This window comes from Echiichthys vipera, assembly GCF_963691815.1.
Source record: "Echiichthys vipera genome assembly, chromosome: 7".
Lineage (NCBI taxonomy): Eukaryota > Metazoa > Chordata > Actinopteri > Perciformes > Trachinidae > Echiichthys > Echiichthys vipera.
In genome coordinates, this window is record NC_139832.1 from 321,551 (window position 1) to 338,272 (window position 16,722).

A 16,722-nucleotide genomic window follows, 5' to 3' on the forward strand; every position below is an offset into this window, starting at 1 on the left:
AAACTCTGCATTTATGTAAATAAACACTTTAATAATAATAATATCCGGATTCATGTCGTGACGTCACTGATTCACGGCGCTGATCTGCCTCCATACCGCGTCAGCGCGGGGGGCGGGGCTTAGCGCGTCAGTGGGCGGGGCCAGGCTCTGACCTCATACATGGGTCAGCGGGGAGGGCGGGGCTTAGACCATCAGGGGGGCGGGGTCCGGCTCTGATTGGTGCAGACGGTGAAGCCACCTCCGTGCGTCCTGCCAGTGTCTTCATCTGCTCCTGAACGCCTCACAGACCAGGGTCACCACAGACCTGATCCACCACAGACCACAGACCACAGACCAGGGTCACCACAGACCTGATCCACCACAGACCACAGACCACAGACCAGGGTCACCACAGACCACAGACCAGATCCAGCAGGGACCACAGACCTGATCCAGCAGGGACCACAGACCACAGACCAGATCTAACCGGGACCAGATCCAGCAGAGACCAGATCCAGCAGGGACCACAGACCACAGACCAGATCTAACCGGGACCAGATCCAGCAGGGACCAGATCCAGCAGAGAGCAGATCCAGCATGGCGCTCACCAACGACCCCAACTACAAGAAGCTGGAGCAGTGGTACAAAACCAACGCCGGCAGCCTCATCATGAGGGACATGTTCGAGTCCGAGGCGGACCGGTTCAGCAGGTTCAGGTGGGTCCCGATGATGAGGAGGATGATGAAGGAGGGGGGGGGGGGTGTGAACGCAGCCGATCCTTAAATCAGCTGTTTTGTGAACGAAGTCTGGTTCAGGAAAATCCTTAATACTCGAGACTGAGTCAAGGTCTGAAAAGTGATTAATGATGATGAAGATGAAGATGATGAAGATGATGATGATGATGCACTTTAGCTGCAGTTAGAGCAGAATAACCTTTATTATCTCTGTGCATCTGCTGGTGCATTAAAATATAAAAATATAAAAATAGTTTTGCAGCGTGCAACAGATTAATGAGGAAGGGAATGACAGTGACAGATTATTGTGTGTGTGTGTGTGTGTGTGTGTGTGTGTGTGTGTGTGTGTGTGTGTGTGTGTGTGTGTGTGTGTGTGTGTGTGTGTGTGTGTGTGTGTGTGTGTGTGTGTGTGTGTGTGTGTGTGTGTGTGTGTGTGTGTGTGTGTGTGTGTGTCTGTGTGTCTGTGTGTCTGTGTGTGTGTGTGTGAGACCTGTTGAGGCCTGCCTCAGTGAAACTCTCTGGTTCCTTAAATCAGCTGTTTTTTAAAGGGGGTCTGGTGTGTTTCCAAGGTCACCGCTGCTTCTTCACACTTCCGCCCCAGAATGAACGGGTCCGCGGCGGAGACCCAGGGCCCGGGCCCCGCCGCTCCGACGGGACCTCGCCCGTGTGTGAAGCGTTTAAAACGGCGACAGGCCTCCAGATTAAGCCCCCCAGCTCACGTTAGCTCGCACGCTAATGTCACAGCGCCCATTATCGGACAGCGGGCTGTGCTGACGCTTCCGTGTAAAAGTTTATCTCCATAAACATTTAACACGTTTAATTTCACCTCTGTGTTTAATTCGGCTTCATTTGTTCATGTTTATGTTTTTATTTAATGTGATAAACGGTGGTTTATACGCGGCTAACGCTAGCTGACACCTCCCGATGCAAGTGTTCGGTTAAAGGAGATAAAACTGCTCTAAATTAACATTAAACAGCAGATTTTAAATGTTTTAAATATGATTATTAATGTAAACAGACACGTTATGGTTCTGACACGTGACATAATAAAGGATTTATGATGTTTAATGTGTGTTAAACGACACTTCTGTGGCTACAGATAAGCTAGCTGAAGCTAACCGTGAGAGCTCCAGGAGCCTGGATTTAACCGGTGTGTTCGCATCAGCCTGTCCGCGCAGAGTGAGCTGTGTGCGGGGCAGGGCCTGTCCGATAATGGATGCTGGGGCTAAACCCACTGCTGCTGTCTGCAGGAGGACGTGACCGACAGCACATCCTCCGAGAGGAGTCCCTGAACGCACCACGACCGTTACACCAATACATTATATATTAAATTAAATACTAATAATACAAAATAAAGACTAAAATAGAGAATGAATGAGTAGTTTAAGATATGATTAAATATGAAGAGGAATAAATAATTAAAGACATTATTAAATATATGTTGTTGTATGTTGTTATCGTGTGTAAAGTGTCCTAAAAGAGAATAATAATAAAATAATAATCAATAATAATAAAATAATAATTAAATAATAATAAATAATAAAGTTCGTAGTTGTGAAGTTTATTTTTTCACAGATTAAAGATGAAAATCCTAAACGTTCGTTGATGTTTCAGTAAAACTCTGCAGACGAACGACGGAGAAATCCTGATCGACTTCTCCAAGAACCTCATCAACCAGGAAGTGATGGAGCTGCTCATCGCCATGGTAACACACACACACACACACACACACACACACACACACAGGGACACACACACACACACACACACACACACACACACAGGGACACACACACACACACACACACACACACAGAGGGACACACAGGGACACACACACACACAGGGACACACACACACACACACAGGGACACACACAGACACACACACACACACACACACACACACACACACACAGACACACACACACAGGGACACACACACACACAGGGACACACACACACACACACACACAGGGACACACACAGACACACACACACACACACACAGGGACACACACAGACACACACACACAGGGACACACACACAGGGACACACACAGACACACACACACACAGACACACACACACAGGGACACACACACACACACAGGGACACACAGGGAAACACACACACACACACACACAGGGACGGACAGACACACACACACACAGGGACACACGTACACACTGACACAGACACACACACAGGGACACACACACAGGGACAGACACACACACACAGTCACACACACACACACACAGGGACACACACACAGTCACACACACACACACACACAGACACACACAGTCACACACACACACACACACACACACAGGGACACACACACACACACACACACACACACACACACACACACACACACACCTAAAACACTTCCTGCTCTCAGACCAGTATAGAAACGAGTCGAGTTGCTCAAAGACGAGGAAACAGGAAACTTTCAACACTTTATTTTGAAAGAGACAAATTTATCTGGAGGCTCATCTCAGACACTTCCTGCTCACGTTCCACTGTTCCACCGTTACACAAGAGACGTTGGGTCACATTCTAACTGTCAGTGTGTGTGTGTGTGTGTGTGTGTGTGTGTGTGTGTGTGTGTGTGTGTGTGTGTGTGTGTGTGTGTGTGTGTGTGTGTGTGTGTGTGTGTGTGTGTGTGTGTGTGTGTGTGTGTGTGTGTGTGTGTGTGTGTGTGTGTGTGTGTGTGTGTGTGTGTGTGTGTGTGTGTGTGTGTGTGTGTGTGTGTGTGCGCGTGTCTGTGTGTGTGTGTGTGTAGGCCAAGTCCAGAGGAGTGGAAGAGGCCAGAGCCAAGATGTTCTCTGGAGACAAAATCAACTTCACTGAGGTACTGAGCTGCACCTGAACACACCACGACTGCACCTGAACACACCACGGCTGCACCTGAACACACCACGACTGCACCTGAACACACCACGACTGCACCTGAACACACCACGACTGCACCTGAACACACCACGGCTGCGCCTGAACACACCATGAGTGCACCTGAACACACCACGACTGCACCTGAACACACCATGAGTGCACCTGAACACACCACGGCTGCACCTGAACACACCACGACTGCACCTGAACACACCACGGCTGCACCTGAACACACCACGACTGCACCTGAACACACCACGACTGCACCTGAACACACCACGGCTGCGCCTGAACACACCATGAGTGCACCTGAACACACCACGACTGCACCTGAACACACCATGAGTGCACCTGAACACACCACGGCTGCACCTGAACACACCACGACTGCACCTGAACACACCACGGCTGCACCTGAACACACCACGACTGCACCTGAACACACCACGACTGCACCTGAACACACTGCACCTGAACACACTGCACCTGAACACACCATGACTGCTCCTGAACACACCCCGGATGCACCTGAACACACCATGACTGCACCTGAACACACCACGACTGCACCTGAACACGCTGCACCTTAACACACCATGAGTGCACCTGAACACACCACGACTGCACCTGAACACACCACGACTGCACCTTAACACACCACGACTGCACCTGAACACACCCCGGATGCACCTGAACACACCATGAGTGCACCTGAACACACCATGACTGCACCTGAACACACCATGACTGCACCTGAACACACCATGACTGCACCTGAACACACCACGACTGCACCTGAACACACCACGGCTTCAGAGCCACAATAAATACAGAAATGTTTCAAAAATAACGTGTGTGTGTGTGTGTGTGTGTGTGTGTGTGTGTGTGTGTGTGTGTGTGTGTGTGTGTGTGTGTGTGTGTGTGTGTGTGTGTGTGTGTGTGTGTGTGTGTGTGTGTGTGTGTAGGATCGTGCAGTGCTCCACGTTGCTCTGCGTAATCGCTCCAACACGCCGATCCAGGTGGACGGAAAAGACGTGATGCCGGAGGTGAACGCCGTTCTGGACAAGATGAAGGCCTTCTGTCACGTGAGTACAGTGTGTGTGTGTGTGTGTGTGTGTGTGTGTGTGTGTGTGTGTGTGTGTGTGTGTGTGTGTGTGTGTGTGTGTGTGTGTGTGTGTGTGTGTGTCTGTGTGTGTGTGTGTGTGTGTGTGTGTCTGTGTGTGTGTGTGTGTGTGTGTGTGTGTGTGTGTGTGTGTCGTGACCTTGTCCCTGTGGTGTGTTCACAGAAAGTCCGTAGCGGAGAGTGGAAAGGCTTCAGCGGCAAAAGCATCACAGACGTGGTGAACATCGGCATCGGAGGCTCCGACCTGGTGAGTGACTGTGGTGCGTTCAGGGCCCTCTAACTTTGCTGTGGTGCGTTCAGGGCCCTCTATAACTATTGATGTGCATTCAGGGCCCTCTAATGAAGCGGTAACTGTGTTGTGGTGCGTTCAGGGCCCTCTGATGAAGCTTTAACTGTGTTGTGGTGCGTTCAGGGCCCTCTGATGAAGCTTTAACTGTGTTGTGGTGCGTTCAGGGCCCTCTGTAACTGTTGTGGTGCATTCATGTACCTCTGTAACTGTGTTGTGGTGCGTTCAGGGCCCTCTGTAACTTTTTTGTGGTGCATTCAGGGCCCTCTAACTGTGTTGTGGTGCGTTCAAGGCCCTCTGGTGAACCTGCAACTGTGTTGTGGTGCGTTCAGGGCACTCTGTAACTCTTGTGGTGCGTTCAGGGCCCTTTGTAACTGTTGTGATGCGTTCAGTGCCCTCTCTAACTTTGCCGTGGTGCGTTCAGGACCCTCTGATGAATCTTTCACTGTGTTGTGGCGCATTCAGGGTCCTCTGTAACTGTTTTGTGGTTTGTTAAGGGCCCTCTAATTGTGCTGTGGTGCGTTCAAGGCCCTCTGTTACTGTGTTGTGTTGCGTTCAGGGTCCTCTGTAACTGTGTTGTGGTGCGTTCAGGGCCCTCTGTAACTGTGCTGTGGTGCGTTCAGGGACCCCTGTAACTGTGTTGTGGTGCGTTCAGGGCCCTCTAGCTGTGCCGTGGTGCGTTCAGGGCCCTCTGTAACTGTGCTGTGGTGCGTTCAGGGCCCTCTAGCTGTGCCGTGGTGCGTTCAGGGCCCTCTGTAACTGTGCTGTGGTGCGTTCAGGGCCCTTTGTAACTGTGCTGTGGTGCGTTCAGGGCCCTCTGTAACTTTGTTGTGGTGTGTTCAGGGTCCTCTGTAACTGTGCTGTGGTGCGTTCAGGCCCCTTTGCTGAAGCTTTGACTGTGCTGTGGTGCGTTCAAGGCCCTCTGTTACTGTGTTGTGGTGAGTTCAGGGCCCTCTGTAACTTTTGTGGTGCGTTCAAGGCCCTTTTTAACTGTTGTGTTGTGTCCAGGGCCCTCTAACTTTTGTGATGCGTTCAGGGCCCTCTCTAACTTTGCCTTGGTGTGTTCAGGGCCTTCTAATAAATCTTTCACTGTGTTGTGGTGCGTTCAGGGCCCTCTATAACGTTTTTGTGGTGCATTCAGGCCCTCTGATAAAGCATTACTGTGTTGTGGTGCGTTCAGGGCCCTCTGTAACTGTGTTGTGCTGCGTTCAGGGCCCTCTGTAACTGTGTTGTGCTGCGTTCAGGGCCCTCTGTAACTGTTTTGTAGTTTGTTCAGGGCCCTGTAACTGTGCTGTGGTGCGTTCAGGGCCCTCTGTAACTGTGTTGTGGTGCGTTCAGGGCCCTCTGTAACTGTGATGTGGTGCGTTCAGGGCCCTCTGTAACTGTGCTGTGTTGCGTTCAGGGCCCTCTAACTGTGCTGTGGTGCGTTCAAGGCCCTCTGGTGAAGCTGCAACTGTGTTGTGTTGCGTTCAGGGCCCTCTGTAACTGTGTTGTGGTGCGTTCAGGGCCCCCTGTAACTGTGTTGTGGTGCGTTCAGGGCACTCTGTAACTCTTGTGGTGCGTTCAGGGCCCTTTGTAACTTTTGTGGTGTGTTTAGGGCCCTCTAACTTTTGTGATGCGTTCAGGGCCCTCTCCGACTTTGCCTTGGTGCGTTCAGGACCCTCTGATGAATCTTTCACTGTGTTGTGGTGCGTTCAGAGCCCTCTGTAACGTTTTGGTGGTTTGTTCAGGGCCCTCTAATTGTGCTGTGGTGCTTTCAGGGCCCTCTGTAACTGTGTTGTGGTGCGTTCAGGGCCTTCTGTAACTGTGATGTGGTGCGTTCAGGGCCCTCTGTAACTGTGCTGTGTTGCCTTCAGGGTCCTCTGTTACTGTGTTGTGGTTTGTTCAGGGCCCTCTTACTGTGATGTGGTGCGTTCAGGGCCCTCTGTTACATTTTTGTGGTGCATCCAGGCCCTCTAACTGTGTTGTGGTGCGTTCAAGGTCCTCTGTAATTGTTTTGTGTTTTGTTCAGGGCCCTCTAATTGTGCTGTGGTGCGTTCAGGACCCTCTGATGAATCTTTCACTGTGTTGTGGTGCGTTCAGGGCCCTCTGTAACGTTTTTGTGATGCGTTCAAGGCCCTTTGCCTTGGTGCGTTCAGGGTCTTCTGATGAATCTTTCACTGTGTTGTGGTGCGTTCAGGGCCCTCTGATGAAGCATTAACTGTGCTGTGGTCCGTTCAGGGCCCTCTAGCTGTGCCGTGGTGCGTTCAGGGCTCTCTGTAACTGTGCTTTGGTGCGTTCAGGGACCCCTGTAACTGTGTTGTGGTGCGTTCAGGGCCCTCTGATGAAGCTTTAACTGTGCTGTGGTGCGTTCAGGGCCCTCTGTAACTGTGCTGTGGTGCGTTCAGGGCCCTCTGATGAAGCTGTAACTGTGTTGTGGTGCGTTCAGGGCCCTCTAGCTGTGCCGTGGTCCGTTCAGGGCCCTCTGTAACTGTGCTTTGGTGCGTTCAGGGACCCCTGTAACTGTGTTGTGGTGCGTTCAGGGCCCTCTGTAACTGTGCTGTGGTGCGTTCAGGGCCCTCTGTAACTGTGCTGTGGTGCGTTCAGGGACCCCTGTAACTGTGTTGTGGTGCGTTCAGGGCCCTCTGTAACTGTGCTGTGGTGCGTTCAGGGCCCTCTGTAACTGTGCTGTGGTGCGTTCAGGGCCCTCTGTAACTGTGCTGTGGTGCGTTCAGGGCCCCCTGATGGTGACCGAGGCTCTGAAACCGTACTCCGCTGACGGACCGAACGTCTGGTTCGTCTCCAACATCGACGGAACGCACATCAGCAAAACCCTGAAGACGCTGAACGCAGAGACGACGCTGTTCATCATCGCCTCCAAGGTACACACACACACACACACACACACACACACACACACACACACACACACACACACACACACACACACACACACACATGGACACACACACACACACACAGACACACAGACACACACACACACAGACACACACACACACACACAGACACACACACACACACACACACACAGGTACACAGACACACACACACATGGACACACACATGGACACACACAGACACACACACACACAGACACACACAGACACACACACACACACACACACACACACACAGACACACACACACGCACACACATACAGACAAACACACACACAGAGACAGACAAACACACACACACACACACACACACACATGGACACACACACACACAGACACACAGACACACACACAGAGACAGACAAACACACACACAGAGACACACACTACTTGTTGTTGTTGTTTACTCTGTTGTTGTTGTTTACTCTGTTGTTGTTGTTGACTCTGTTGTTGTTGTTGTTTACTCCTCTGTTGTTGTTGTTTACTCTGTTGTTGTTGTTTACTCTGTTGTTGTTGTTTACTCTGTTGTTGTTGTTTACTCTGTTGTTGTTGTTTACTCTGTTGTTGTTGTTTACTCCTCTGTTGTTGTTGTTGTCGTCTCAGACCTTCACCACTCAGGAGACCATCACTAACGCTGAGTCTCTGCCTTGTTGTTGTTGTTGTTGTTGTTGTTGTTTACTCCTCTGTTGTTGTTGTTGTTGTTGTTGTTGTTGTTGTTTACTCCTCTTTGTTGTTGTCGTCTCAGACCTTCACCACTCAGGAGACCATCACTAACGCTGAGTCAGCCAGAGATTGGTTCCTGCAAACAGCCAATGACGTGAGTCCGTTTGAGTCCTGACGTCTGATTGGACGACGACGAGGCGTCAAAGCTAAACATAAATGTTGTTTTTATTATTATTTATATTATTGTTTATATTAATAACAACAACAACAACAACAACAACGTCTTCTTCTTCTTCTTCTCAGAAATCTGCCGTCGCAAAACACTTTGTGGCTCTTTCCACCAACGCTGTGAGTTTCATCTGATATTATTATTTATTATTATTTATTATTATTTATTATTATTTATTATTATTTATTATTATTATTATTATTTATTTATTATTTATTTATTATTTATTTATTATTTATTTATTATTTATTTATTATTTATTTATTATTTATTATTATTATTTATTATTATTTATTATTATTATTATTATTTATTTATTATTTATTTATTATTTATTATTATTATTTATTATTATTTATTATTATTGTTATTTATTATTATTATTATTTATTATTATTTATTATTATTTATTATTATTTATTATTATTATTATTATTATTTATTATTATTTATTATTATTTATTATTATTTATTATTATTATTATTATTTATTATTATTATTTATAATTTATTAAACTATAAAAGTTGGTTTAATCATTTGCATCCTGGGTAAAGCTGATGTAGATAACCACGTGTCCTCCTCCTCCTCCTCCTCCTCTTCCTCTTCCTCTTCCTCTTCCTCCTCCTCTTCCTCTTCCTCCTCCTCTTCCTCTCCTCCTCCTCCTCTTCCTCTTCCTCCTCCTCTCCTCCTCCTCTTCCTCTTCCTCCTCTTCCTCCTCCTCCTCCTCTTCCTCCTCCTCCTCCTCTTCCTCCTCCTCTTCAGGCCAAAGTGAAGGATTTTGGCATCGACACAGCGAACATGTTTGAGTTCTGGGACGTAAGTTTCACTCAGTGATGACATCATCATCTTCATCATCTTCATCATCATCATCAGTGTATTACATCATCAGTCATGTGTTCAGACGCCATGTTGGCGCTGAGTCGTTGTCGTCGTTTCATGAACAGTTAAAAACGTTTGTCGACATTTTTCAGTTTAAACTCTTTAATGAACAAAAACAACGCTTCGTTCTTCCTCCTGTCCCCCGGTTGTCATGGTAACTACCTTGACTCAGCCTGCTAGCTTAACGTAGCATAACCTAGCCCGTAAACGCTATTATGCTAGCTCAGTCCTGTCGTAGCCACGATAACTTCTGTTTCATTATGTTTCTGTGGATTTAGCCGCTACGTGCGTCAACGTGTAACGTAGCGTTAGCTTAAGCTAAAGCTAGCACAGCTAACGTTTCCAACAACAAAGAGCAGAAAGATCATGCAAACATCACCGTATGAAAATGTTCTGTGAGTTCATGTTTTAGTGGAGTTCAGTCCAATTATAACTAAACGTCATCGCCGCGGGTTACGGGAATCGTAGCCGAGCTAACAGCCAATCAGAAAGCTTGATTGGAGCCAGCCGTTTTGATCGTGTGTTGATGTAAACACGTCTGTTTCAGACTGACGACCACGGAGACAAGCAGCAACTTCGTAGCAGCTACGTTAGCATGTAGCAGCTACGTTAGCACTGTGTCTGTGGATGTTTATGTTTTAGTTGTTGTCTGTTGAACGCCGTCAGAACACAGATTTAAACGTGGTGAACGAGGCGTCGGTCGGGTTCGACGTCACCAGCGCGGCGCTCGAACACACGCTCACCGTTGAACTTCCTGCCTCGTGACTCTGTGATGCTCTGATTGGTGGAGTCACTGTGTGATGTCATGTTTGCTCCTCCTCAGTGGGTCGGAGGTCGTTACTCTCTGTGGTCGGCCATCGGCCTGTCCATCGCTCTGCACATAGGTACGTCACCCCTGACCTCTGTCCCCTGACCCCTGACATCTGACCTCTGTCTGACCTCTGTCCCCTGACCTCTGACCCCTGGCCTCTGTCCCCTGACCTCTGTCTTCTGTCCCCTGACCTCTGACTGACCTCTGTCCTCTGTCCCCTGACCTCTGACCCCTGTCCCCTGACCTCTGTCTGACCTCTGTCCCCTAACCTCTGTCCCCTGACCTCTGTCCCCTGTCCCCTGACCCCTGACCTCTGTCTGACCTCTGACCCCTGACCTCTGACCCCTGGCCTCTGTCCCCTGACCTCTGACTGACCTCTGTCCTCTGTCCCCTGACCTCTGACCCCTGTCCCCTGACCTCTGTCTGACCTCTGTCCCCTGACCCCTGACCTCTGTCTGACCTCTGTCCCCTGACCTCTGACCTCTGTCCCCTGACCTCCGTCCCCTGACCTCTGTCCCCTGACCTCTGACCTCTGTCTGACCTCTGTCCCCTGACCTCTGACCTCTGTCCCCCTGACCTCTGACCTCTGTCCCCTGACCTCTGACCTCTGTCTGACCTCTGTCCCCTGACCTCTGACCTCTGTCCCCTGACACCTGACCTCTGTCTGAACTCTGTGTGTGTGTGTGTGTGTGTGTGTGTGTGGTGTGTGTGTGTGTGTGTGTGTGTGTGTGTGTGTGTGTGTGTGTGTGTGTGTGTGTGTGTGTGTGTGTGTGTGTGTGTGTGTGTGTGTGTGTGTGTGTGTGTGTGTGTGTGTGTGTGTGTTGCAGGTTTTGAAAACTTTGAGCAGCTTCTTGCTGGAGCTCACTGGATGGTGAGATACTTATTTTATTAATTATGTTATGAAAGTAGCTCTGATAAGATCGAGCGTGTGTTGTTGTTGCTGTTGTTGTTGTGGTTGTTGTTGTTGTGGTTGTTGTTGTTGTGGTTGTTGTTGCTGTTGTTGTTGTGGTTGTTGTTGTGGTTGTTGTTGTTGTGGTTGTTGTTGTTGTTGTTGTTGTTGTGGTTGTTGTTGTGGTTGTTGTGGTTGTTGTTGATGTTGTTGTGGTTGTTGTTGTTGTGGTTTGTTGTTGTTGTGGTTGTTGTTGTTGTGGTTGTTGTTGTTGATGTTGTTGTGGTTGTTGTGGTTGTTGTTGTTGTGGTTGATGTTGTTGTGGTTGTTGTGGCTGTTGTTGTGGTTGTTGTTGATGTTGTTGTGGTTGTTGTGGTTGTTGTGGTTGTTGTGGTTTGGTTGTTGTTGTTGTTGTTGTTGTTGTTGTGGTTGTTGTTGATGTTGTTGTGGTTGTTGTGTTGTTGTGGTTGTTGTGGTTTGGTTGTTGTTGTTGTTGTTGTTGTTGTTGTTGTGGTTGTTGTTGTTGTGGTTGTTGTTGTGGTTGTTGTTGTGGTTGATGTTGTTGTGGTTGTTGTTGTTGTGGTTGATGTTGTTGTGGTTGTTGTTGTTGTGGTTGTGGTTGTTGTTGTTGTGGTTGTTGTGTTGTTGTTGTTGTTGTGGTGGTGGTGGTGGTGGTTGTTGTTGTGGGTGGTTGTTGTTGTTGTGGTTGTTGTTGTTGTGTCACCTGAAGAGGATCTGCTCTGTTCCAGGATCAGCACTTCTGCAGCGCCCCCCTGGAGCAGAACGTCCCCGTGCTGCTCGCCGTTCTGGGCGTCTGGTACATCAACTTCTTCCAGGCGGAGACTCACGCCATGTTGCCCTACGACCAGTACATGCACCGCTTCGCCGCCTACTTCCAACAGGTCGGTGAGCGCTCACAGCGAGGGAGCACGCCAACAACGCCGGCACGCCAACACGCTAGCATGCTAACACGCCAAAACACCAACACACCAGCACGCCAACATACTTACACGTCAGCACGCCAACATACTTACACGTCAGCACGCCAGCCCTCCAGCATACCAACACACTCACACGCCAGCATGTCAACACGCCAGTACGCGAGCTGCCATGCTAACACGCCAGCATGCTAACACGTCGACATGCCAACATGCTAACACACCAATGCGCCAACACGCCAACATGCTAACACGGCAACATGCTAACACGCCAGCATGCTAACACGCCAGCATGCTAACACGCCAGCACGCCAACAGGCCAACACGCCTGCTGCCTCTGTTAGCTGATAACGTGCGTGTGTGTGCGTGCGTGCGTGTATGTGTGTGCGTGCGTGCGCGTGCGTGCGCGTGCGTGTGTGTGCGTGTGTGTGCGTGTGTGTGCGTGTGTGTGCGTGTGTGTGTGTGTGTGCGTGTGTGTGGTCGTCAGGGCGACATGGAGTCCAACGGGAAGTACATCACCAAAGACGGCGTCCGTGTAAACTACCACACCGGACCAATCGTGTGGGGAGAACCAGGGACCAACGGACAGCACGCCTTCTACCAGCTGATCCACCAAGGTCACACACACACACACACACACACACACACACACACACAGAGACACACACACACAGAGACTCAGACAGACACACACACACACACACACACACACACACAACCACGCACACACACACACACACACACACACACACACACACACACACACACACACACACACACACACACACACACACACAGTCCGTGACTTTTCTTCGTTTCTTCTCAGGAACTCGTTTGATTCCTGCCGACTTCCTCATTCCTGCTCAGTCCAGCATCCAATCAGAGACAACCTGCACCACAAGGTGTGTGTGTGTGTGTGTGTGTCTCTGTCCCTGTGTGTGTGTAATAATGTGTGTACATGTGCGTGTGTGTGTGCGCGACTGCGTATGTGCGTCTCTCTCTCTCTTGTATTAACCCTGTGTGTGTGTGTGTGTCTGTGTGTGTGTGTGTGTGTGTGTGGTCTCTCATGTGTGTGTGTGTGTGTCTGTGTGTGTGTGTGTGTGTCTCATGTGTCTCTCGTGTGTGTGTGTGTGTGTGTGTGTGTCTCGTGTGTGTGGTGTGTGTGTGTGTGTGTGTGTGTGTGTGTGTGTGTGTGTGTGTGTGTGTGTGTGTGTGTGTGTGTGTGTGTGTGTGTGTGTGTGTGTGTGTGTGTGTGTGTGTGTGTGTCTCTCATGTGTGTGTGTGTGTGTGTGTCTCTCGTGTGTGTGTGTGTGTGTGTAGATCCTGGTCTCTAACTTCCTCGCTCAGACTGAAGCTCTGATGAAAGGGAAAAGTTTGAGTGAAGCTCGTTCAGAGCTGGAGTCTGCAGGAGTGAAGGGGGGGGCCCTGCAGCAGCTGCTGCCCCACAAGGTCAGCAGTGACATCAGCAGTGACATCAGCAGTGACATCATCAGTGACATCATCAGCATCATTTATGACATCATTAATAAAGTGACTCAAATATAAAACTGTTGTTTTTTTCATCTGAAGGTTTTTGAAGGAAACAAACCGAGCAACTCCATCGTCTTCAAGAAGCTGAGTCCGTTCATGCTGGGAGCCCTGGTGGGTGAGTACGGGGGAGGAGGGGGGAGGAGGGGGGAGGAGGAAGCCTGGTGGGTGAGTACGGGGGAGGAGGGGGGAGGAGGAGCCCTGGTGGGTGAGTACGGGGGAGGAGGGGGGAGGAGGAGCCCTGGTGGGTGAGTACGGGGGAGGAGGGGGGAGGAGGGGGGAGGAGGAGCCCTGGTGGGTGAGTACGGGGGAGGAGGGGGGAGGGAGGGGGAGGAGGAGCCCTGGTGGGTGAGTACGGGGGGAGGAGGGGGGAGGAGGAGCCCTGGTGGGTGAGTACGGGGGAGGAGGGGGGGAGGAGGGGGGAGGAGGAGCCCTGGTGGGTGAGTACGGGAGAGGAGGGGGGAGGAGGAGCCCTGGTGGGTGAGTAACGGGGGAGGAGGGGGGAGGAGGGGGGGGAGGAGGAGCCCTGGTGGGTGAGTACGGGGGAGGAGGGGGGAGGAGGAGCCCTGGTGGGTGAGTACGGGGGAGGAGGGGGGGAGGAGGGGGGAGGAGGAGCCCTGGTGGGTGAGTACGGGGGAGGAGGGGGGGGAGGAGGGGGGAGGAGGGGGGGAGGAGGAGCCCTGGTGGGTGAGTACTGGGGAGGAGGGGGGAGGAGCCCTGGTGGGTGAGTACGGGGGAGGAGGGGGGAGGAGGGGGGAGGAGGAGCCCTGGTGGGTGAGTACGGGGGAGGAGGGGGGAGGAGGGGGGAGGAGGAGCCCTGGTGGGTGAGTACGGGGGAGGAGGGGGGAGGAGGGGGGAGGAGGAGCCCTGGTGGGTGAGTACGGGGGAGGAGGGGGGAGGAGGGGGGAGGAGGAGCCTGGTGGGTGAGTACGGGGGAGGAGGAGCCCTGGTGGGTGAGTACGGGGGAGGAGGGGGGAGGAGGGGGGGAGGAGGAGCCCTGGTGGGTGAGTACCGGGGGAGGGGGGAGGTAGGGGGGGGAGGAGGAGCCCTGGTGGGTGAGTACGGGGGAGGAGGGGGGAGGAGGAGCCCTGGTGGGTGAGTACGGGGGAGGAGGGGGGGAGGAGGGGGGGGAGGAGGGGGGAGGAGGAGCCCTGGTGGGTGAGTACGGGGGAGGAGGAGGGGGGGAGGAGGGGGGAGGAGGAGCCTCTGGGGTCGGGGGCGCTGCTGCACGGGGGCAGTGAGGGTGAGGGGCCTTGTCCTGGTCCTGGTCCTGGTCCTGGTCCACACGTAGAACCTCAGACTGAAGAGGAACCAGGTGGATCCAGTCCTGGACCTGGACCAGGACCAGCTCTGCACTCTCCAGGATCCTGGAGGGGGTCTGGGAGTGGGCCCATCCGGTCTACATGTGCTTTGTGGATCTGGAGAAGGCCCATGACCGGGTCCCTGGAGATACTGTGGGAGGTGCTGGGGAGTCTGGGGTGAGGGGGGTCACTTCTGAGGGGGTCCAGTCTCTGTACCCCCAAAGAGAGAGCTGAGTCCGGATCCTGGGCAGTGAGTCGGAGTGGTTCCCGGTGGGGGTCTCCTCCTCCAGGGGGGCACTCTGTCCCCAATCCTGTTTGTGGTTTTCATGGACAGGATATGGAGGCGTAGTGGTGGTGGGGAGGGGCTGCAGGTGGGTGGGCTGAGGATCTGGTCTCTGACGTGGTCCTGATGGCGTCGTGGGTCAGGGACCTTCAGCACTCACTGGATCGGTTCACAGCCGAGTGTGAAACGGCCGGGATGAGGATCAGCACCTCTGAATCTGAGACCTGATCCAGGATCAGAGGCTGGAGCTGATCCAGGATCATCTCTAATAAAAACGTCTCTCCTGTTTTTTCAGCGATGTACGAACACAAGATCTTTGTTCAGGGCGTCATCTGGGACGTGAACAGCTACGACCAGTGGGGGTGAGTGTGTGTGTGTGTGTGTGTGTGTGTGTGTGGTGTGTGTGTGTGTGTGTGTGTCTCGTGTGTGTGTGTCTCATGTGTGTGTGTGTGTGTGTGTGTGTGTGTGTGTGTCTCATCTGTGTGTGTGTGTGTGTGTGTGTGTGTCATGTGTGTGTGTGTGTGTGTGTGTGTGTGTGTGTGTCTCATGTGTGTGTGTGTGTGTGTGTCTCATGTGTGTGTGTGTGTGTGTGTGTGTGTGTGTGTCTCATGTGTGTGTGTGTGTGTGTCTCATGTGTGTGTGTGTGTCTCATGTGTGTGTGTGTGTGTGTGTGTGGTGTGTGTCTCATGTGTATGTGTGTGTCTCGTGTGTGTGTGTGTGTGTGTGTGTGTGTGTGTGTGTCTCGTGTGTGTGTGTGTGTGTGTGTGTGTGTCTCGTGTGTGTGTGTCTCATGTGTGTGTGTGTGTGTGTGTGTGTGTGTGTGTGTGTGTCTCATGTGTGTGTGTGTGTGTGTGTGTGTGTGTGTGTGTGTGTGTGTTGCAGTGTTGAACTTGGGAAACAGTTGGCGAAGAAGATCGAGCCGGAGCTTCAGGACTCAGCGGAGATCAGTTCCCACGACTCGTCCACCAACGGCCCTCATCAACTTCCTGAAGAAGAACTTCGCCTGAGCGCCCCGAGGCCCCCCCCCCTCACAGACCCCCCCTGAGCCCCCACAGCCCAAGCCCCCCCCCCCCTGCTGAAACCCTGCGTCGCCGTGACAACGAGCACCTTGTGTTGTGACGTGTGCACATCCTACTGTAGCGAACTCTGACTTTCAAAATAAAAGTCCTGTCTGTCACTGATTGCTGGTGTCTGTTATTTATTTATTGATTTGTTTTTATTTATTTATTTATTATTTTTTTATTATATATTTATTGATTAATCTTCTTTTTTAAACC

General features: G+C 51.3%; 1 protein-coding gene across 1 annotated transcript; it reads left to right on the top strand.

Moving 5' to 3' along the window:
* Positions 1-283: 283 nt before the first annotated feature.
* gpia (glucose-6-phosphate isomerase a) lies at positions 284-16,610 on the top strand. The gene is given in 21 exon segments (XM_083916120.1): positions 284-534; positions 567-695; positions 2,328-2,418; positions 3,508-3,576; positions 4,583-4,702; positions 4,904-4,987; positions 7,741-7,887; positions 8,670-8,741; positions 8,891-8,935; positions 9,580-9,633; positions 10,520-10,580; positions 11,335-11,378; positions 12,146-12,298; positions 12,822-12,951; positions 13,161-13,199; positions 13,202-13,236; positions 13,655-13,783; positions 13,904-13,979; positions 15,741-15,807; positions 16,328-16,418; positions 16,420-16,610. Coding segments are annotated over 20 exon segments (1,659 nt in total). The 5' UTR covers positions 284-534; positions 567-576; the 3' UTR covers positions 16,453-16,610.
* Positions 16,611-16,722: the final 112 nt, after the last annotated feature.